This window comes from Akebia trifoliata, chromosome 16, assembly GCF_017979445.1.
Source record: "Akebia trifoliata isolate Shusen 1 chromosome 16, ASM1797944v1, whole genome shotgun sequence".
Lineage (NCBI taxonomy): Eukaryota > Viridiplantae > Streptophyta > Magnoliopsida > Ranunculales > Lardizabalaceae > Akebia > Akebia trifoliata.
The window spans coordinates 8,559,750-8,583,692 of NC_141390.1; the positions used below are offsets into that span (position 1 = coordinate 8,559,750).

Consider the following 23,943-nt stretch of genomic DNA (forward strand, 5'->3'; position numbering starts at 1 on the left):
AATTACACCATCTATTATGTTTTACTCATAATTGATGTGAATATTACTTCTCAATGCATAGTCTTACCGCAAACACACTACTATCTTTATATTTAATTCAATATTACATTTTCTACTTATTGTGATATTTCCTCAAAACCTCTGTCATAACCTTTATAATTTAAATTCTTACTCGAGGGGATAAATCTTACATCTATTTTCTCACAATTCCATTAAGTCACCATTAATACAACATTGTTACAAGATTATTCTTTCTCACATTTTACATCGACCCACCTCCTAATTTATACTCTACTAAATCTCTTTTCTTATATATACTACATGCTCTTTCAAAATTGTACCATATCTTTTCCAAATTTCACCAGTTCCTCAACTCAACTATATATAGTATTAGTTATTACCCATACCTTCACTTGCTATATAGTCACATTACTAGTCTTATAAATCGCACTCGCCTTCTCACACTTTACAAGCATCTTTACACCTAAAACATACCTATCAATTATCAAAACGCAGTCTAGTTGGTTTACAGTTAACTTTTTATTTTTATTTTTATTTTTTTCATAAACTTGCACCTCTTCATTCTAGTTCAGAATTAGTTTCATTCCTTCACCCCCTTACTATTAGTTGAGAAGTTTCTACTCCGCCCACTTCCAGAAGCTTCGCAGTTCCAAATTATAATAAATATCAAATCGCTAGAAAAAGGGTGAGGTTAAAGATGAGGATGGGATGATAGCATAGAAAGTGGAAAGCGGTAGGAGAAAAGTTAGTTGTTTAGTCCGCTCCAAATATTATACTAGAATAATGAATAGTGGGAAGAACAACTCTAGCAAGTATGCAAACTTTCAACAGAATTAAATGATCTAGAAGAACCAGTATTGAATAGAACTCTAATTTCTAACATTATAATTAGAAATCGTACTTTTCAAACTTCGTCGGAGACAGGTACTTTCTCCTGGGTCGTATTGCTCACGCCTGTGATAGAGAACATTCTCTCTTTATATGTCCCACCTGATCACATGCGTAACATGTCAACGATCTTGTCTTCGTAGATCTCTGTAAAGCCGGCGCTTGGTGGACTAGGGTCTGTAGGCTCTGAAACTGCCTTGTTGGTTCCTTAGGCCCTATTGGCATCATTAGAACTCTAACTGCTCTATAACTCGATGATTGGAGAACTCTACAACTTGATAGTGGAGGAGTTATATATTGTGGATACACTGATCCGAGGGAGATTGGCCTCGAATACATTGGCCTCTTTTCCGAATTTGATCTGGGAAGAAAAGAAATCTAAGGTCAACTAATTTGTCCCTAGGAGGTCTGTAACTCTATCTCTTTTCGTTCTATCCTTCAAGTTCGATTTACCATATCTCTATAATTGGTAGTCTCAATTATTGACCTCCTGGTCCTTAAGTAGGGTTATAATCCTCTAAAGAATCTATAGGCCTTTTGCAGATCTGCCAAGATAAGCTCGAGCGTATATCGTGACAACGTAGTAAACATCATACCATAGTCTATAATTGATAGATTTCCTTGCACTAACCTCAAAAACTCTTAGTGCTTGATTTCTCGAGCAGTCTCGAATATAAATATATCATCTCGAAGTCTACCCACTCAAAACAATTCATCTCCCAATACATTCCTTTCAAACGTTACTAATGACTGGCATCATTGTCCAACTGGAACGAAATTGACCATACCATTAGATCCGGAACGAAAAATTAGATGAAATAGAGTATTCATTTGTCAATTTTGAAGTCCGGATGGTCAAATTATCGTCGATCAAAACAATTGGCAAAATACTGATTTTGTCCCAAATTTTTATATAAATAAAATTTTAATTTCTTTTCTTTTCACTTCGTCTTCTCCAACCCGTCAACCAGCAACCAATTTTTTTTTAAAAAAAATTATTTTTTTCATCGATCTTCCACCTTAGATTCCTCGTAAACGGCTCGCCGTCAACGACCGACGCAGAAGGGAGAAACGTCCGCAACCTCGACATCTACAAAACTCACCTAAATTCCTTCCGTTTTCTCATCATTTTCACCCCGTATCGTCAAAAATCAGCCGTACGTATATACGGGGATTTCAAAACTTCGACCTCGGATTTCATCCGTTTCGGGGTCAAACCGTCCTCCGCCGCAGAAGAAAGAAATGACAACGACATCGAAATCTTCGAAACCACCAAGTCGATTTCAAAAATCAGCCATCACGAAGTACGAGTTACCTCGATTTCCTCACCATTCGCCTCGATTTCCGCGCACGTGTTTCAATTCCTTCACATAGAGATTGTAAAGAACTCTCAATTTCTATTAGTAATCGTAGATTGTGAAAATTGCATTTAGACTTTTATTAAAAATTTGTGGTGAGTTTCCAAAAATATAGAATTCAATTGGTTATTTCAAATTCACGTCAAAACTTGTATATTTGATATGTTTAATTGTATTTTATAACAAATTACACATGGGTAAGATGTTTCATCAGGTTATTTCTATCAGTTGGGTCCTGTGTACCGCTCGGACCCCGTTTTAATATAAGTTTTGTACTTTTTCAAGGTTTTTGATAAAAATGAACTTCATAGTTAGAAAAATGATTTTTTATTCAACTAACTCACATTGAGTTGATGAATATCAAAAAGTGGATATTTTATTTAAGAGATTGAAAACTGTAAAATTCGAAAAAAGGGAAAAAGGGTATGAAACGGTAAAATGTCAGAGTCACACCCAAGGGGTGATGTCCGCATTTTACATTGTTGTGTTGTGTGTAGGTTGGTGAACGGATATCCAGGAATAATGTTACTGGTTGCATGTTTATTTACTTTCTGTTAGCGCAAGGCGCTGTTTACTTTTCCGTTCTGTTATTAATGTTAGGCCGATTGGCCACACTTGCATGGTAGAAAACTGGATATCCATTATCAACCTTGTATTGTTAATTTCTCTTTTGTTTTCAAATGAAAGTAATATATATATATATATATATATATATGTAGCTATTTTGTGAGCTGTTAAAGAGTTTGTGAATGCCTAAAGGGATAGTACGTCATATCATCCGGAGTGGTGTACTACCCTGGGATGTACACTAGGGACCACCAAGCTCATATGTGGTATGGGACGCGTATGAGAGTGGAGTCACAACTGGAATCCGGGATATTCCTCTCTATCTTTACTAGTGAACTTGTAATGTAAAGGTGGTCGTATATGAATGGTTTGTATATTTGAGAATCACATGTACGCCTGATAAGCATAGACGAAGATGATTAGTCAGTGATCACTAACAATCTATAGTAGTCGAACGTTCTGACACATCGAAAAGAGACCCATTGCTTACGGTCACGTCAAATGACCAGCCTGAGCCGGATAAATGGTCAACCAAGTGTGGTAAATGCAGCGACCGGCCACAAAATCAGGAACTAAAAGCCAGTAAAGAATTGTAACATCATGTCCCGACTGGGAACGATCCAATCGTGAATCCCAACTCTCTAATTCCACTACTCCACCATGTGTATTATGTATATGTTGCATTATTTTAATATATAAAATGAAATGCAAGTTTAATGTTCCTATTTAATCAATTAGATTTGTATAAAAAGAAAATGCTATACTGAGTACTGTTGGTTGATGTAATATCAGTTTTAAAATGTTTAGTTGCTCATCTTTGACTATATTTACCTGTTCATTGTAATTTCTTCTGTAAAATTTTGTATATTTTAAAATGATTCAGTATGTTTATTCGTTCATGTTAGAATTTGACTTCATGCCCACCACATTTGATCCTCAATAGAAGGCTCGATTAGAATTTGAGAAATACAATCAATGAGGCTTGCCATGTCCAGGATCTCCCGATCATTCATGCATTTCCTTAAGCCAAAATTCAAAGAAAGTTGCGTCCAGACCAAACCATAAAGTATGGAATTGGCCTGTTTTTATTAGAAACTACAAAATAGTAATGGAAATTGCATTTGTACGAAGGAAATCATATGCCAGCGATCCTTCCAAAATCTTCATTTTAGTACCTCTAGCAGCTCTAAATGCTATTCTATTTCAAATTTCCAGCAAATTATTAGCAATAACTTTCCATAGGCTATCATTATCATCCCCAAATCTTTATAGCCATTTGCCTAGTAGTGCCAAATTCATAGTCCTTCATTTCCTAAACCTAAAACCCACATTTTTCTTCAGATTACAATCAATTTCCAACTCACTAAGAGTGTGTTTGATTCCACAAGGAAGATGGATTGAGTTGGAAATACATTTTCCATGTGTTTGATTGGATTCTCTCGTGAAAAATGGACTTCCATCCTCATCCCAAAATCCAGAAAATTTGGATTTCATTTTCCCACCTATACCCATGGGAAAATGAAATCCACCCCAAAATCTCATCCCCAAATTTTAAACCTCTTCTTTTTCTTCCCAAACACCACCACCATCGCCTCTCTCTCTCTCTCTCTCTCTCTCTCTCTCTCTCTCTTCTATTTTTTTGGGGGTTTTCCAGAGGTAATCAAACAAAAAATTTGATTTTCCCACCTATCCATTTTCCAATGGAAAATGAAAACCCATTCAATCGACCACACCTTAAGTGAAATTTCTAATTTCCATCCTCATCATTCCATAAGAAAATACCATAATGGCTTTTCCAATAATTGTTCTACCTTTCTAGGAATTGAAAATAAGGATAGAAATTATATTGGAATATTTGTTAATCTGCTCTTGATAGAACTATCTTCCTCCTTTAGACAAGCATTTAGCTTTGTAAGATCCTTAGTCATTTCCTACTCTTGCAATGATAGGGTCTCAAATGCTTGCGCTTTTATATGAAGACCCAAGTAAGCAGAAAGGAGAAACTTCCTAGCGCATACAAGATAGCATGCAAGAATGTGGATGTTGGAAATAGATCACTTTGAACAACTTATGTTTTGAAGGTTGATGACCAATATAGAAAATGATCCAAAACAACAGAGTAATGCAGTTAGAAGTCTTACTTGATCAAAGTCAGCCTCCAAGAAAGATTAGAGGTTGCCAACAAACTGAAGGTGGGAGACCACTAGCCCACTTTTCACCAGGAACCTACATAATGCACCAATAGAGATTGCCTTTGTCATTAGACAGCTTTGTGCCTCCACCACTTTCACGATTTATGATAGTCAATCCCCTTGCCTTTGTCATGCTCCAATATTTATTACTTCATTGAAATCTCGCAAAAGCCATTAAGGATCTATCTTGCCTAAGTTTCTTAGAGATGGATAATACCTACATCTGTAATAGAGGTTTGTCGTAGACTATCTCTTCCTTCTCAACTAGAGGACGTCCACTTTGAAGGACCCTCCCTTTTGCGTTTTTTGGGATACTTGGAGAGGAGTCAACATATGCCCAATGTCAAAAGAGAAAGATGTACTTCTATCCGTAGTATTAAAACTTTAATGTTCAAGTGGTCCATGATATTTTCTAAGTTATCCATGATATTTTTTGAGTGTAGGGATTAATTTTTTAAGGACTCCGTCGTTAAATGGGATTTGATCATCAGAGCAAGGTGGGTTCTTAGGCTGCCTTCTTGGAGTTTTTGGTACTTTGTTATGTTCCTTTAGCAATAAAAGTCTTACCAAAAAATAAATAAATAAATTATCTTGTAGCCTGTACTAAAATATTTTCTTTTACACATATTACTGCTTCTCACATATCTCTAGTTATTGGTATTGTAACATGTTGGCCATCCAAAAAATAAAAAGATATGTACACTCATCAAAAGCTAATAGGGATGAGATGTGATCCTTGAGTATACAGTGGCACATGATTACAAACTATAAAAAATCCAACCAAGCTAGGGGAAAGTGGAAAAGCATGATTGAAGTAAAAAAAGAAAGATTTGAAGACACTCTACTAGAAAATATGGCCATAGATAGAGAGGAGCAATGGAACAGGATTCGTATTGTTAACCCCAATAGTTGGTAAAAGGCTTTGTAGGTTGATTGATGAATTGAAATAAAGATTGTAAATTAGGAATCATCTTCTTTGGTTTTTTATATATATTTCATTAATAGAAGATTATCGTTACCTATGAAAGAAATACAAATATATGGAATGAAGAAAATTTTACAGGTTAACCTATAGGTTCTCAAGCTTATATTGTTAGTAAAATAGTGGTATTGGTTAATAATTCCCATTCTCCCACAGATGAACTGCAGAGAAGGATACAAGAGTATGTAAGTACGCATGACAACAATCTTCATTTCTCCTCCTTAGTTTCAAATAAAAGTCTCACAATATTTCTTAAAAATATACAAATAAAAAATCACAAGAATGTCATTTATATCCTGATTAATTTTGAAATATAGGAGTGTTCCCCCTTTGTGGTAGCATTTTATAACATTATATTGCAATTGCTAGCCATTGCTATTGTTTTTCTCATATGAGAGTCGTTTAATGGACATAAACCAAGTTTGTTACCCATAGCTTGCCAAGGGAAGAATCCAAATAAAAATTGTTCAATTTAAGGTATTGTATGGAAACTTAGAAAATTTTTATAAAAAAAGAAATTTCTACTGTGTTTAAATGTATAAAACAATAGAAGTTTCTTTCTATAGATATATTTAGTTTTTATGCTTTCCATACAGCGCCTAAGTTTTAAAATAGTTTTAAACTTCTACCAGAAAAAAAAAAAAAAAGGAAGAATCTTGTAATTTGAAGACCAGCATAGTGACATTTACCTTGAACGACAAAATCACACCAGGTTCCAAAACTGCTCCCTGCTTCATTACTACCCCATCACAAACTATTGCATGCCTTAGCTTACAGCCATCTTGAATGGTGACATTGTTCCAAATATAGGAACCTTCAATTGATACATCAGATCCAATAATGCAATCTTCACCAACAACTGAATTTGAGATTTTGGAATGGTCCCCAATAATTGTCCCCTTTCCAACAACCGTAAAAGGGCCCATTTGTGCTGAACGTGATTGCCCTATCTCTGAAGAATATTAATTTTTTAAGAGGACAGCTAATTGAAATGCTAAAACACAAGAAGGCCAACCATCAACTATTAACATGGCAACTCTCATGACCAAAAAAATAAAAACAGGATAATCATCAAGATTGAACATTGGGCCACTCAACATGAATTGTATTTCATCATTACACTCCAGGAGTTATATTTTCCATCAAGGAAGTGTAATACAAAGCACGACATCGGAAGTGATCATTATAAAAGCATATAATTGTAAAACACCATATATAGGAAGCACTGATTATATCAATAGCATCAATGACTAGATGTAAGTATTTTTTTTTTTTTATCATATTAATATATCAGTATTACAAAGTGTTACCATCAACTTGTAAAGATTTTCTTCATGATATAATTGTTCAACCAAAGGACCCATCAATTGTTCAGCTAGGTCATCTTTTCCATTATTCCTCCAGCCATTTGTTGGAGCTCATTTTGCAGGAAATCATCTTTTCTATTGTGGTCTTTCGTTCCACTGGTGTAAGCAATTTCAAGAGTTCAAGGGGTTCTCATTTGAAGATTTCTTGTTCAGGTACGATCTTGTGTGTGATGATGAATGATCTTAAGTGTGTTGTGGATTTTGTTTTGTTTGTCTTGATTTTTTTTTATCTTCTGTTGCCTTAGGGCCTTCGCTGCTGTATTTCTCCCAGAGGACTTCTTGTCCTCTTCTCAATAAAATTCTTTTGGTTATCAAAAGGAAATTGCGAAGCTCACTTCAACCATTGGTCCAGCTGATTTCTGAATAACCAGGAAATCAGACTATATCATCTGAATATAATATTATGGCATAATTTTTTTCTTTTATTTCTTGGACATCTAGCCAAATTCCTGGTTGATGCACATTGTCTAGAAAAGTGTGTTAAGGTCATTCTCTCCTTAACCAATTGACCTTTTGGGTACGGATTTACAGTCTTAAACTGGTAATACAATATCTGAATAAAAATTGTTCACACAATATAAAAGGAATTGTTTTTACTTGAAAACAAAATCCAACATCCTAAGTAAGTGTTAGAGTTCTGAATTTATTTTTATTATTTTTATGTGGTAGGTAGTATTGAGCCCATAACTTATTGATGTAAGTGAGCCCACCTTTGTTGGTATATATATACTAGAGTTCACCCCTGCCTACGTGTGAAGGCCATGCACTTCGACACCTAGAGTTAGGTGTAACTTGCCCCAAAGTCGGGAGCACCCATGTAATCTTATGTAAGGCTCGTATATGAAGCCATATCAACCCCGTGCCAGAGCATATCTATTAGCTTAGTGGCATTTTAGTAATAAAAGAGTATGACCGGGCTCTACTTATGATGTTTCCTTCTAGAAACCTAGGAAGGACTTAGTGTTGAATAATCCTGGGTTATTAGAGTGTTTTTTAGTTAGTTGTCCTTTTTAGTCGTTTCAATTTTTTAGTCTTGTAATTCTTAGTTAAAGCCCAATTAGGGCAGATAAACATAATCACTTTTCTCTCTATCGTTTTCTGACTCTTAGCGTAATCTTTGTAGGAAGGGTGTCTAGTGCCCCAATCCCCAGCCTACACCCACATTGACTTCAAGCCCTCACACCAAGCTACGTGGAGTTCCGCATGTCATAGATCATAAGTTGCTTGTAACACACCTATTTGCTTTTGTAATGTGTTACATCATGTAATTTTTATACATCAACAAAATTGCCTCCAGGCTTTGCCTCATATTGCCCCCATTCTCTTACTTGCTATATACGTTTTGTGGTGTGAGATTATTGTTACAGGCTTGTTTGTGGATTAACACCCCTTGCGCCGCACGACCTCGCTTCGAAAGAACACAACCATGATAGTTGGTATCAGAGCCAAGTTGGTATCAGGTTCAAGTTGGTTTCAACACCAAGCTCTTCCCCCAATTCCATTTAGTTCACGCGAACAATGGTAAGAAGAGAAAAAAGTACCATGGACCAACCCGCTCCAACTCCACCACCCGCACGTACAAACAAGAAACGTATTGAGTTACTCGAAGATAAGATGGCCTAGCTATCGGGTCTCGTTGATGGTATTGCACAACTAGATGATCGTCAGAACACACTGGATAACGAATCTGTGACAATCAGCGCTAGATTAGTTGACCTCGAGGAAGATACCCGAGGATCCTTAGCAAAGTTACAGGAACAGATCACGGAGCTTACTACCAAGGTAGGTCTCCTGGTTAAAGCCGTTGGCAATGAATGGCCTACCAGTAGTGAAGCTCCTCCCTCGCATTTCCAAGTCCCCGAGCCACGCGCTTTCAGTGGTATTCGAGATACGAAAGAGCTCGAAAATTTCCTATTTGACATGGAGCAGTACTTCCGTGCAGCTCGTCCACATTCAGAAGATGTAAAGGTCATCACAACTTTTATGTATCTTTCAGGTGATGCCAAACTATGGTAGTAAACCAAGTACACCGAGATGGAAAGTGGTCAATGTTCCATCAATACATGGGATGACCTTAAAGGGGGGCTGAAAAATCAATTTCTACCCAAGAATGAAAAGTTCATTGCCTGCAAAAAGTTGAGGCAACTCCACCAGACGGGTACAGTGCACGACTACATCAAGCAATTTTCCGTCTTAATGCTTGATATCTGTGACATGTCAAAGAAAGACAAGTTGTTCTCATTCCAAGGACTTAAGCCTTGGGTTCAAACAGAGCTCCAAAAGCGACGTGTGCAAGACCTTACAACTGCTATTGCCGTAGTCAAGCGGTTAACGGATTATACTCCTGTGAATGGGAGTAGAAAGAAGGTACACCCTCGATCGAAGGGGTACTCTCCACAGCGTGAGCACACCGATGGGTCTTCTAAAAGTAGAATGGAAGGCATAGATACAATTCTAGCCAGGGATCCCAGCAGGATTCCTCCCCTTCAAAAAACAAAAGTACCTCACCTAACAAGCACCACAACAAGCTTAAATGCTATTTGTGTGGTGGTCATTACAAGACGTTCAAGTGCCTACAGTGAAGCAAGTTGAACGCACTACTAGCCTCCTAAAGTGACCCGAGTCACGAGAGTACAAGTAGGCAAGATGATGACGATTCTTCTCACATGGGAGCAATGCATTTGTTGAATGCACTCAAACAGACCTTTGAAGGGTCTCATGTATGTAGACATTGAGACTAATGGCAAGACCACCAAGACAATAGTTGATACAGGAGCTACGCACAGCTTCATTTCCCCTGTAGAGGCGAAACACCTCAATATCTGGCTCGAGAAAGATTTTAGCCGTATGAAAGCTATAAATTCCCAAACCACTCGTATCCAAGGGTCGGCCAAGTCCGTGTCCATCAAGATAGGTATATAGAAGGGTAAGCTTGACTTGCTCATAGTTCCACTCGATGAATTCAAAGTCATCATTGGGATGGACTTCTTGCGACAGAACAAGACCGTTCCGATGCTAATCGCCAACACATTGGGCATGTTAGGTGAATGCCTAAACTTCATTCCCGTCTCCACAGGCAAAGAAGAGGGAAAGATGATTTCAACCCTTCAGCTGAAAAAAGGGTTGAAGAAAGGAGAGCAAACGTACATTGCTACTCTACGAGTTAAACCTGATAATCAGGACCATAGTTTAACTCCCACTCAGGTTAAACAGGTATTGAGTGAATTTGATGATGTGATGCCGAATGAGCTTCCTAAGGCCTTACCGCCACGCAGGCCGATTGACTATCAGATTGAACTAGTATCTGGTACCATGCCTCCAACGACAGGGCCTTCCAGGATGAGTCCTCCGGAACTAGCTGAGCTACGTAAGCAACTTGATGGACTTCTAGAGTTTGGATTTATCAGACCTTCCTAAGAAACTTATAGGGTGTCTGTTTTATTACAGAAGAAACATGATAGGTCATTGTGACTTTGTGTTGACTACCGAGCGTTGAACAAGGTTATTGTCAAGAACAAGTATCCTATCCCACTGATTGCCGACTTATTTAATCAACTTGGGGCAACCAAGTACTTTTCGAAGTTGGATTTGAGATCAGATTACTATCAAGTTCGGGTTGTAAAAGGAGATGAGCCGAAACCTACCCCCCGTTCCACCAGGTATGGTGCCTATGAATTCTTAGTCATGCCCTTTGGCCTAACCAATGCACTTGCCACATTCTACACCTTGATGAATGACCTCTTCAGAGAGTACCTCAACAAGTTTGTTGTAATAAACCTTGATAATATTGTGGTGTATAACTCCACTCTTGAAGAACACGGTCAGCATTTACACAAGGTCTTCCAAGTTCTTCGCAACAATTAGTTGTATGTCAAGTTAGATTAGTGTTCATTTGCTCAAGAACAAATCATGTTTCTTGGCCATATTGTGGGGACAGATTCAAATGGACATGGAGAAAATGCGTGCCATTAATGAATAGAAAACCCCCTCAACCATCACAGAACTTAGGTCAGTCCTTGGTCTTGTGAACTACTATCAACGTTTCGTCCAAGGGTATTCCAAACGTACCGCACCTCTCACAGACCTATTGAAGAAAAATATCACTTGGTCCTGGTCGGACAAGTGCCATGAGGCATTTGAAGACCTCAAGCTTGCTGTTATGTAAAATCCTGTCTTAACTCTACCCAACAACACCAAGCCGTTTGAAGTTCAGATTGATGCATCTGATTTTACTATTGGTAAAGTGTTATTACAAGATGGGCATCCACTTGCATATGAAAGTCGGAAGCTCAATGATGTTGAGAGACGTTATACCGCTGAAAAGAAAGAGTTGTTAGCCGTCATCCATTGCTTGAGAATTTGAAGACATTATTTGCTAAGATTACAAGTTCAGGTGAAGACTAATAATGTGGCCGTAAGTTATTTCCTGACTCAAAAGAAGTTAACCCCAAAACAAACTCGTTGGCAAGAGTTCCTCGCAGAATTTGACTTGGCCAGGATTGGATTATAAACCAGGGAAGAACAATAGTGTGGCCGATGCCTTAAGTCGCAAAGCAGAGCTAGCAGCCCTTCAACAACACGTTTCTCAAGTCACCAACACTTTACAGCAAAGAATTCAAAATGATTTGAGCAGTGATATCCCCAAGCGAAGACCATACTCGATATGGTGAAGAAAGGGAAAACACATCGTTTCTGGCTTCAGAATAGGTTGTTATATACCACCAAGAGTTGCATGTATGTTCCACATGCGGACGGGCTGAAACGAGAACTAATGAGAGAATGCCATGACACTCCATGGGCTGGCCATCCAGGATGGCGCCGCACATTAGCTCTCTTAGAACGAAGATACTAATAGCCGAACATTCGAGATGATGTGTTAAACTATGTGAGGACCTGCCTCATTTGCCAGCAAGACAAGATCGAACAGGACAAACCTATTGGGTTGCTGGAACATCTTCCAGTCCCTCAAAGGCTTTGGAAAAGTGTTTCTATAGACTTTGACTCAGGTTTGCCGAAAGTTGCAGAGTATGGTTCCATCCTAGTGATTGTAGATCATTTTTCCAAATACACCACGTTTATCTCGGCATCAACATATTACTCAGCAGAGGAAACAATTCACTTATTTCTGAAGCATGTCATCAAATATTGGGGTGTGCTCAAAAACATTGTCAGTGATAGAAATTCAAGATTTACAGGAAAGTTGCGGACCTAACTGTTCAGATTACTTGGGTCTCCGCTTGACTTTTCGAGCAACGAGCATCCTCAAACAGATGGGCAGACAGAAAGATTTAATCCCATGTTGGAGGAGTACTTAAGGCATTGTGTTGCTACCAACCAGAAGGATTGGGCGAATCTTCTTAGTGTCGCACAGTTTTATTTTAACCTTCAGAAAAGCTCTTCCTCCAACAAGAGTCCTTTTGAACTTATCACTGGCCAACAATCTTTAACTCCTCACACTATTGTTTCAGACTATCAGGGACATTGTTCAAGGGCATACAGGTTTATTAAGCTTTAGCAAGACAACAATGAAATTGCTAGATCTTACCTTAAAAAAAGGTATAAAATTAGAGAGGTATTATTAATAAAAATTGGGGTCAAAAGGGCAAAAGAGGAAAAATAATAGTTAGAAGGGTATTATTGAAAAAAGAGATGGAAGGGGAGGGAGAGGAAACACGATAAAGTTGAAAGGGTGAAAAGGGAAGGCAATAAAGTGGGAGCCACACAAAGGGGTGGATAGGAAGTTTGTCCCCCATACTTGTAGCAAACATATATATATAATAAAAAGAAAATTACTTAAAGGACCCTGGTGGAAGGACTTTTTTCTAAATAATCCATAAGTTTTGGGCGATCTCTTAATAGTCCATTTCGTAAATTTTTCTTTTCTTAACAGTCCCTAAACCTCATCTCCCACATTTCTCACAATTGAATGCCCTAATCATTCGAACTCTTCGTTTTCATCCAAAAAAATTAGATTTTTGGCATCTAAATCGAGTTTCAGAGACTCCATTCTGTCAGAAAAGATTCAAGAAGGAAGAAGAAGCCATTTTCAAGGATTATTTTCGAACATTTTGAAGATATATGTAAAAAACTATGATTTTTTCACTTTTTCTTAGTTTTTAGATGAAAATCGATTTAGAATGGTTCTTTTGGGTTGAAATAATCTAAACAAGTCGTTATCTCAAGTTTTTAGTCAATATTTCCATATATTTTTTATGTGAAACACAACTGATGATGAGAACTACTTCAATTTTATTTCGCAAGTGGCGAAATCTTCCCAGTCAAGGAGAATTGATGGGGACATCAAATCTTAAAAAATAGATTTTAGTTTTATCTAGATTTATGTTTTAGGACTTTATTTTCATATTTTTTGAACTTATTTTGTGTTTTATTGGCCCATGGTCTTAGTATAATATTTAGGAGAAGTTTAGTAACTTTATTTTATCTTTTATTTAAGTTTATTAGGGTTTGAAAATTAAGAGAGAAAAAATTACGAAAATTAGGTTTATTTATTTGGTATTTAGTTTGACTAGGATTCTTAAATTTATTTTCTTTATATAGATTGTATTAGGGTTTTTTTAATAATGAATGAACAATGATGAATAAAAAGAAAGCTTGAGCTTGATTTTCCCAAAAATGGGTGTGGTGTGACGCCATTTTGGAGCGAGTCCAATATCTCTTTCTTCATCTAATTTTTATTTTTCTTTTTTTTATTCTTTTAATTTTCTTGATTTTCTTGCAATCTTGAATTCTTGAATCCATAAAGAATCATGTTCTTGATTTTCTTTTAATCATTTGTTCTTGATTTTCTTGATTCTTGATTCTTGAAACCTACAAACCCCATCCTGTTTTACCCTTTAATCCTCCCCCAGTTCCTTTAATCCGTACTTCATTAACTCCTAAACTAAATCTACCCTATACCCAAATACCCTAAATTCTCATTTTTCTAACCAAAATCAAATTCCATTTTCTTACATTGAGATTGTAGTCGTACTTGCCCAAAATCCAAAATCAAATTTCATTTTCTTACATTAAGATTCATACTTACCCAAATTCCAAAAAATCAAATTCCATTTTCTTATATCTCCTATTGTCACCCAAATCCTCAACCTAATCCACAACCAGATTTTCCAAAATCCCCGATTTTGCCTAAATCAAATTCCATTTTCTTATCTCCCCTCGTCGGTGATACATCAATTTTAGTCGAAAAAACTCGAAAATTGAAAATGGGTGGGTTTTACCAATATCTAGTTCGGCAGTAAATAGTGGTGAGTTCAACAGTAAAAATTGTGACCTCGACACTAAGTGAAAAAACGTTGAGTTCAACAATAAATAAAGAGTGATGAACTCGACAATAAACAAAAAAGTTGTGAGTTCGCCCATAATGAGGGACCATTAAGAAATAAAAAGTTTGTTAAATGTCATATCAAGCTATCGCACACCCTGACGTGAAAGTGAATGGGAATCATAGATGTTTTTCCTCAAGATACGAGTGAAAAAACATCTATGGATCCTACCAACTTTCACGTCAAGATGTGTGATATGAGGTCCAATCTTGAGGTCACTCTAGCACGACTCAGAATAAAAAACAACGGTGAGGCCCACTTGTGAGGGATAAACGTCCCATCTAGCTATAGCGACCTCAATTTATTGCATTCCTCCTTTATCTTTAAATTTATTGTCTTTACTCTTCTCCTCCCCCACTCTCTTCCTTTTTTCAATAATACCCCTATAACATTAATATCTTTCCTCTTTTATCCCTTCAACCCCAAAGATTTTTAATAATAGCCCTCCATATTTTTCCTCTTTTACCACTTAACTCCCAAAGAGAATGCCCGTGCCATAGGCATGGGCAAACTCTAGTATATATACTAAAACACAATTGTAGGGACCACTTTTGTGGGGGACAAACTTTCATCCAGCTAGGATAAACATCCTATCCAACTATAGTTTTTGTGGGACTCAACTTTAATTATTTTTTTTGCTTTTACCCCCTAATTGCAAAGAGGACGCTTGTGCCGGAGGCACGGGTGAACTCTAGTATATATAAGCACAACGAGTTTCCATGACATAGCATGGAGAATACCGGAAATGCAACAAATAAGAATGCATCTATAAATTTCTGAAGTTAAAAAAGGAAACTCTACTAATTCCATCAAATTGTACATATAGAAAAGAAGCCTTTTTGCTAAAGCTCATTTGAAGAGAGGTCCATTTAATGATCATATTGTTTACCTGATGCTTTGTACACCCCTTGTCTTTCTAGTTTAGTTGGGAAATTCCCAAAAAACTGAACATCTGGAACAAAAGGGTATGTCCACCTTTGTATTATATCCTTGCTAATTGTGTCATAGCTTCTGAAATTATCTACTCGAGCCGCATAACTTGAGTGGATTTCATGAGTGAAAATTTTGTACCCCATAATCTGAAAAGCAAAACCAAGAACTCGACAAGATTTCAAAAAAGAAAATTTGCATAAATAAGTAGGTACAACACAAAATCCCACAAACTAAACAAAAGAATTCATGACTCCCATAGAATATTTACATACCACATATTTACGAGATACATGAGTGAAATATCATAAATGTGCTCAAAAATTGGGTTTTCCAATAACTTAAGCAACCAAAAAAACAAAAACATAATCACATCACATTTAGAAGTTTCCATGAAGAAAATAAGTTCAAACATTGACTAGGTATTACAAGAAGTGAGAGCAAGGTTTAAAGTTCCATACCATTTCGGAATGTTTCGTTCGAAACGCAATGGTTTCAACCAAGACCAATATGAAACACTGATCACAAAATTCAATGTTTTGGGAATGTTTCTGATAGTCTCGGAATGTTTAGGCAGAGATGAGACCAATTTTTCTCCTAACCACAAAACATTGCCTCAAGACGAGATTTTAAACATTGATTGAGAGTGACAAGAACTATTAATATATGTTTAACCACACAATTCCCTGGTTCTTCAGCAATTTGATTGCCCTTTTTAGACAGCCTATCATGAACTACTTTTAAACACTCCAATTTGTCTTACATCATAAACTTCACGAGATAAGTACAGAATATTTTGAGAAGAAATAAGGATACATTCTCAAAATTTCTAAACTCATCAAAATATATATATATATATATATAAAGGCTATAACTCAACCATATCATATTATCGTATCAATAGTTATCCCCACAAAATTTCTAATAAGCTCATATGCTAATGTTAATTCATGAAAGGATTTCAAGCAGCCCTAGGAATATGTTACTTATAGTGAACACCAAACCTACATCATCAACAAGCAATCCCTTGACAAAGTGGCGCCGAAGATGTTGATAATCAAAATTGTCAGTGAAAAGGCTAAGAACTTCCGGAGAGCAGATATCAATGTAGCAATCCTGCAAAGAATGCATTTAGCAAGTTAGTAACAATTTATTCAAATGTTGGAACATTATCTTTATTATTATAATGTGAGAAGGCGGAGTAGAAGTGGTTCGACACCAAAATTTGGATTCCACAAATGCCCCCACCTTAAGATTTAAATTTAATATAATCAGGGTCATTTTGATCAAAACCAAGAAGATTGCAATCACACATCCCTCAAATCACGTTGGTTATTTGTCAAAATTACAAAAATATCCTTTTTTTTTTATTTTTTTTATAAGTAAATATATATATATATATATATACATTTGCACATACCACCTTCTAGTCAGTTTAAAAAAGCCATGATTCCTGGACGTCTCAATCCAGCATTTGTTCGAGATCCTCATAGAGGGTTTATGGAGTGGATCTAGGAGAAAGATGCATATCCGACAGGCCAAAATCAATGGGCAGATGAAGATAAATAATGCTAAATTGGGTTTAGAGGTGTAAATACGTCAAATATGTGAATCAATGGCACATTTACGGAAGATTTCTGTGTATTACAGATTATGGGGGTGAAAATTCCTATAAAAAAAGGCAGGGGGTCCTGATTTCATTTATATTCCAAATAAGCATTCATGGTCTTGCATGACATAAATATATCTTAAGAAATAGTTTTTAGCTCAAAAATCCACAACAATATGTTAATCAGCAAATAGGACGACTTCAAAACTAATACAGTAAATTGATCCATTTGCTACAGTAACCAAAAAAAATAGGTTGAAAATACCCTTCATTCGTAATAATTAGCCCTTATCCCTCTCTTAAAGAAACAAGTTTGCACATGGCAATTGCAATCCATTCCAACAATTTGTGAATGCGAATGACAAATACAGGATGATACACTCATAGTTTTGAAGATTTAGCTGTAACTTCCAATCGATGTTTGCGGAGTTGAGATCGACATTTAAAGTGATGATCTTGAAGTTTGAAGGATCGATCTCAAAGTTTGAAGCATTGATCTCAACACTTCAAAGATCGACCTTGATGATTCAATTTTTTTTTTCTAGATCAACACTAGATAGATATTCCCAAAATGCATATATTATAACGACCGAAATGAACCCTCTCTCTATCTCTCTCTCTCTCTCTCTGAAGCACAAGAATAAATAGTTAAATCATCGATATCCATGTTTGAATCAAGGAATTTTTTACACGTCTAGATCGACTCTTAAAGTGTTGAGATCAACATTCTAGTCATCGATCTCAATGATTAATGTTCAAGTGTTGTTCTTGATGTTGATGGACCTATTTTGACATACAAAACATAAAAATATGGTGAAAACATCGAGATCAACTTATTTCGATCCAATCATCAAGATCAATGCTTAAAATTTCAAGATCAATACTTCAAAACATCGATTTCGACACTGTAAATGTCAATCTTGATACTTCAAATCTTTCAATTTTACGACCTCAACACTGGATAGATCTTTATAAATTGAATTACTTATCATAGCGAAAGAGGGGAAACAATGGTATAATCGAAGATCTAGCTAAATCATCTTCATTATCCAAGATAAAAAATAATAATAAGAAAATATTACCAGGTTTCGGTTAGCTAATTATAGAAAAGTAGTAACACTAAAATTTAAGACAAAAAATAAATAAATAAGTCGAATTAAGAAAAAACCTGCTTGTCATTGTGCAAAGAAAAAGCAGGATTATCCACAAGCAATGTCTGATCGAGAGATAAAATCCCTTTCAAGTGATCAGCCTTATCCTCGTAATACAAAAGCTGCTTGGTATCGGGATCAATTGCCACAAATAGCTCATCATTACCAAGTCGAGTTTGGTGAGTCAACAAAGAAGGCTTCGACTTCTTAATCACCATAGTCATTACAGCATTACTATCTTTCTTCCTTCTCTCCTTGTGTTCTTGAAGTGCTTCTGTAAGGGACATATTGCTCACAGTATCTCCACTAATTAGGACAAAATCTCCATGTATCTTCACATATGGCAAAAAAGAAGAAATGTTAGATTATTACAAAATTAAAAATTCTGAAAGTTATTTTATTAGAAAATAATATTTGAATCAAATATAACATTCTTGTTAAATTAGAAAATAATCAAATAAAATGCCACACAAGGTTTAAAATATCATTTCGATTGAATGTTTCGGTTAATGGAAAAACTGACACAGTATCGATCGATAAATTCAATACATACCGATACATTCCAAAAACATTGAATGTTTCAAGGTCAATGTTTTGTATATTGGCCAATAGCGATTAAGTATTGGCTGACACATCCAATATTTTAAACCTATAAATTAACAAAATATCGCAAGATTACAAATTTTGATGGAAAATAATAATCTAGTAAAATATAATATTCTAGTAAAATTGGAAAAGAATCAAATGAAATGCCACGCAAGGTTTAAAATATCATATAGATTGAATGTTGCGATTAATGGAAAAACTGATACAGTATCAGTACATTCCTGAAACATTGAATGTTTTGAGGTTAATGTTTCGAATCAGAGTATTGGCCAATACCGATAAGTATCGACTGAAACATTCCGATATTTTAAACCGATACATTGCCACATTATTGCAAGATTACAAATTTTGATGGAAAATAATAATCGAATGACATGATATTCTTGTAAAATTAGAAAACAATCAAATGAAATGCCACACACGGTTTAAAATATCATATTGATTGGTTAATGAAAAAAAGAACGAAACAGTATCTACCGAAACATTGAATGTTTTGAGGTCAATGTTTACAATTGGTATTCCAATATTTTAAAACATGATGCCATATTATTGCAAGATTACAGATTTTGTTGAAAAATAATAATAAAATACGTACCACATGGCGATCATAAATCAAGCGAAGTGCATCACCAGCGCTAACAGAATCGTGGGACTCAATCGTTGTGACGGAGAATTTAGGGAGAGATAACCAGTGAGAATTCTCTAAATAATCAATAACTTGCTTAGAGTGAGCACAGCAGAATACATAAACTTCTTCAACCCCAGCTGACTCGAGCCATGCTAAGGAGTAGCCGATCATAGGGATGTTAACAAGTGGTAAGAGTACCTTCGATCGATCATACATCCAAATTCATCAGATACAAAAAGAGAAAAAGAGAGAGGAGGGTGGGTAGTAATACCTTAGGGCGCTCGAGCGTGATGGGGCGAAACTTCTGAGCGAAGCTGTCAGCTAAGAGAATGGCTTGCAAGGGAACGTGAGCCAACTCTTCCACATCTTCGGAAGCCCCCCTGCCTCCTTTCTTCTGAACCATCTTCAGCTTAGAATTCGCAGCAGACCTACTACACAAAGAGAGCAGAGAAGGAAGTAGAAGCCCAAAGCTTGGGAAGCTGCCTCTAGGAAAATCTTGTATGTTACAGAAGCAGCAGAAGTACTGGGCTTCGCACAGAAGCCTAAAAAGCATGTTTGTTTCACAGTTTTTATTTGTGGGATTCTGTGATAATGACCAAAATGCCCTTACATGTATAAAAATTGTAAAATGCAACATTTTGACCAAAACCTTGATAACTGTTCATACAAATATATAAAAATAGATAACATAAACATGTCATCAATAAGTTTTAGCATATTACATGCCTTCAAACAAAGATGAAGTAAAAAATGTTACTCTAAAAATAGTAATAAAAAAATTATATTACATTATGAATAGGGGTTAATTTGAAACACTGAAAAGAATTCAATCATATACAATGACATGGAAAAGAAAACATTGTTTCAAAAGACATTCAAAGCCCTATCATTTGGAAAATCACATTCATATCTACCAAGTTCAAACCCCAATCATTTCAAGCATGATAATTGAAGCTACAAAAGTGTATAAAAACAAGCAGGAAGAAGTATTTAAATCATATTCACATCTACCAAGTTCCAACAAATTCTTTTTTGCTTTTGAAATATAAGCTCCAACATTAATTAATTAATTTTTCAAACCAGAATTACCTCAGCAGAGGTAAAAATTCCACAAGCTTGATCTGTTATGTTGAGTAAAGACGCTTCCTATCAAATACAAAAACAGATGTATATTTGCTCAGATGATATAATTCACTATAATAACATTATTCAACAAACATAAGATCTATTATTCTCAAATAAGATGGATATAATATAAACAAAAATTGAAAAATCTATAAGAATTAAAAAAATCTCATCTTCATTTGGTTTGGTTTGGTTTGAGTAGTTATTTTAAGGACATTCAAATTTCAGTTGAATGGATTTTGGAGTGATACCACTGCTCAATGATGAGAAGTCTGCACAAAATCAAAAGAACACAATGCTCACGTTATCTCACCAGTAGATCGAAGAATACAATGATTAAAGGGTTGATGGAACACAAATGGATGATCTATTTGCGTTCGGCAAGAGGTTCTTACCTTTGGAAATCAACAAAGATCGATCGGACCTCAGACAGAGCTCTGCGTTAGATGCTAGATCATGGCCTAACCCCAGACGAGAGGTTCTGTCGAGAGAGAGAGAGGTTCTGTCGAGTGAAAACGTTACGCTGTGTTTGGATTGAGGGAAGGGAAGGGAAGAGAAGACTAGTTTTTCTTCACCCTGTTTGGATTGAAAGAGAAGAGAAGAGAAAAAAATCAAATTTCTCCTGTTTGATTAGGATTCATAAGAGAAGAGAAGAGAAATTATTATTGTCAAATGACTATTTCCACGTACATCTCTATCTAAAAAATGATCGGCCTACCACATATCACAAAATGCCTCATAATTTCAGTCTTTGGGTCATACAAAATAAGACCTTCCATATCAGTATCTATTATAATCTCACCATCCTTGGAAAAGCAAATCGGCTTCAAGACCTTACGTGACATAACTGTCGGTTCTACAATAGAGAATAACTTAGTCCAAGACTCCCTCACACCATAATCCTTCATCCCCCATACCTCATAACAGAATACCATGAAGTATTATACATGCAAAGGTATCCTTCCAATACCCCCACACTCATGCCAAATACAGGACCCACATAATCAGGCTGTGGCACCTCTTGGAACTGCTCATTCCTAATATCGAAAGAAGGGATTACCCAAGAATATAAATCCGATATGCGATTACGATGAAACACAACCCAATGCAGATTTCCATTCACAACGGACCCATGTAGTTCTGTACAACAAAGGTCATAAGGAATGTCTCGGATTCTTCTCCATGAATTTGTTCTCAATTCATACATAGTGACTTCAAAAGCAAAATCTTTGGCACCAATGCTACCAAAGTAGGAAATTTTAACCACCTTGTAGTCGTCAACAATGGGATCATAACCGAATCCGTATACAATGCTACAAAATAACTTCCCATCCCTCTGAGAATCAATTAGTACAGAGGTTGGTAAGTTCTTGTATTCTTTGGTTGCTGGATTCCAAAGACAAATGACATCTTCACAAGGTCTTAAACATATCAATCCGTTACAAGAACCCACTATTTTAGGCTGATTATCTGGAGATTGAAATGGATAATTGATCACAACTACTTCTTTAGATGATGTTTCATCAAAGTCAAGATCTATAGACAAGAGACGAGAATGGTTTAACATGAGAGTAAGGCCGTTGGTTTGAGGCGTTCTAATGAGAGCAAGGTTCTTGGTTTCAGTTATTGATTGACTGATGTGCACTTTAACGAAACTAGGGTTACTGATTAAGTTGCAGAAAAGCTTACATACAGACCTGAATCGTAACAGAGACTTCACAGGAAGCCTTGAAAAGATGTCGAAGATGATTTCTTCAGGAAAGTAGTTCCACATCGCCCCTTCTCTAATCATAAAAGGAACTCTAATCTCTAGGAATCGAAATAAGATTAAAATGAAAATGGGGAAAGCTCAATCCAAACCCTAGATGTTACAAACAATCCATCCAAAGAGAGAATCGATCGATATATCTTTAATGGAAACATGCACGAACCGATTGATCGATCAGTCTCTGGTAAATCTAAATCAAGAAAGAAAGAGAGAGATAGATTACCTGGATGTGATCGATGAGAAACCTTCGTTCCTCTCTCAGTAGGTCTGATTCGATTTTGAAGAAGAAGAAGAAGAAGATTAGCATGTGTAGGGTTTCTGCAATTTGACTGTGTATTTCATTACTTGGGGTGTAAGTGGTAATAAACGGCTTGTCCATATCTATTTTTTTTGAAAATTTTATGAAAGAGCGAGGGCAATTTTGAAATAAAAAATACGTTCTCATCCCTCTCTCCACTTTTGGGGGAACAAAATTTTTTATTTTTTCCCTTCTCTTCCCTCCACTTCCCTTTATTATTCTTCTCTTCCCTCCTCACTAAACAATCCAAACAAGAGAAAGGAAGAGAAAATAGCATTATCTTCCCTTCCCTTCCTTCAATCCAAACACAGTGTCAGAGAGGGGAAAAAAAAAAACGGGTGCAATTTTGTTTGATGCACATAGTGTTATAGGGCTGTCAACGGATAGGTATCCGATCGAATAGTACTATATCCGAATTCGAATCCAAAAAAAAATAATGATATCAGAATTCGATCAGATATCACTAACAAACATTCGAATCCGAATTCGAAAAATGTAATGGATATCCGATCCGATAAAAAAATCTCATTCTCAATTTGTAAAAAAACAAATCGATTTTCATTTTTTTTTTTAATCTTCTAACTATTTCAGTCTTCAAAATCGGATAAAATGGAATTTTATTTTTTGTGTGTGTGTGTAAGAGAGAGAGAGAGAGTATCTTTGGAAGCTCGTCGGTCGGAGAAAACGATAGTTATGATCCGTCGGTTGGATTTTACCTAGAGGTGAGAGAGAGAGAGAGAGAGAGAGAGAGAAAATGTGTACCTGGATGTTGTCGGCCGGAGAAGATGATGGGTATGGAACTCACAGTCGAAACCCCCCTCACCGATCGTTAATGGTTGCTGGTTCTTGTGTGTTGTGAGAGAAGATAAAGGTTAAAAAGTTATGTTTTGTTGTATAACATGAATACACGATACTTATATATACATATATAAAATTTTTGTTGTAAAACATGAATACATAATATGTATATTATATCGAAGCGGATATTATCCGATCGGATTTCACAATATCCGAAATTCATTCGAATTTTAAAATAACATCTGAATCCGATATCCAAAAATTTCGGATAATATCCGATTTTTCGAATTCGAATTCAGATTTCGACTATCC

General features: G+C 36.0%; 2 protein-coding genes across 13 annotated transcripts in view; both read right to left on the bottom strand.

Annotated features, from left to right (window-relative positions):
• Positions 1-23,673, bottom strand: part of LOC147382510 (Trimeric LpxA-like enzyme) — a 69,069-nt gene extending 45,396 nt beyond the window's left edge. For 2 of the 12 annotated variants that reach the window (XR_015174071.1, XM_086429453.1), the window contains exons 1-9: positions 22,759-22,785; positions 21,163-21,343; positions 20,732-20,788; positions 19,914-20,070; positions 19,610-19,840; positions 18,426-18,740; positions 16,657-16,764; positions 15,608-15,797; positions 6,698-6,960 (exon numbers count right to left, since the gene is read on the bottom strand). Coding sequence is in view for 11 of the 12 variants with exons in the window: in XM_086429453.1 (XP_086285579.1) it covers positions 6,698-6,960; positions 15,608-15,797; positions 16,657-16,764; positions 18,426-18,740; positions 19,610-19,840; positions 19,914-20,045 (1,239 nt within the window). In the remaining variant the exon portion in view is untranslated. Of the gene's footprint in view, positions 1-6,697; positions 6,961-15,607; positions 15,798-16,656; positions 16,765-18,425; positions 18,741-19,609; positions 19,841-19,913; positions 20,074-20,731; positions 20,789-20,982; positions 21,046-21,162; positions 21,344-22,758; positions 22,843-23,595 lie in introns of those variants that run through there. The other 10 variants (XM_086429448.1, XM_086429445.1, XM_086429443.1 and 7 more) reach the window with 10 other exon arrangements.
• LOC147382511 (F-box/kelch-repeat protein At3g06240-like) lies at positions 21,527-22,541 on the bottom strand. Its single transcript, XM_086427174.1, has one exon. It carries the CDS (start codon positions 22,539-22,541, stop codon positions 21,672-21,674), a length of 870 nt encoding a protein of 289 aa, XP_086283300.1. The 3' UTR covers positions 21,527-21,671.
• Positions 23,674-23,943: the final 270 nt, after the last annotated feature.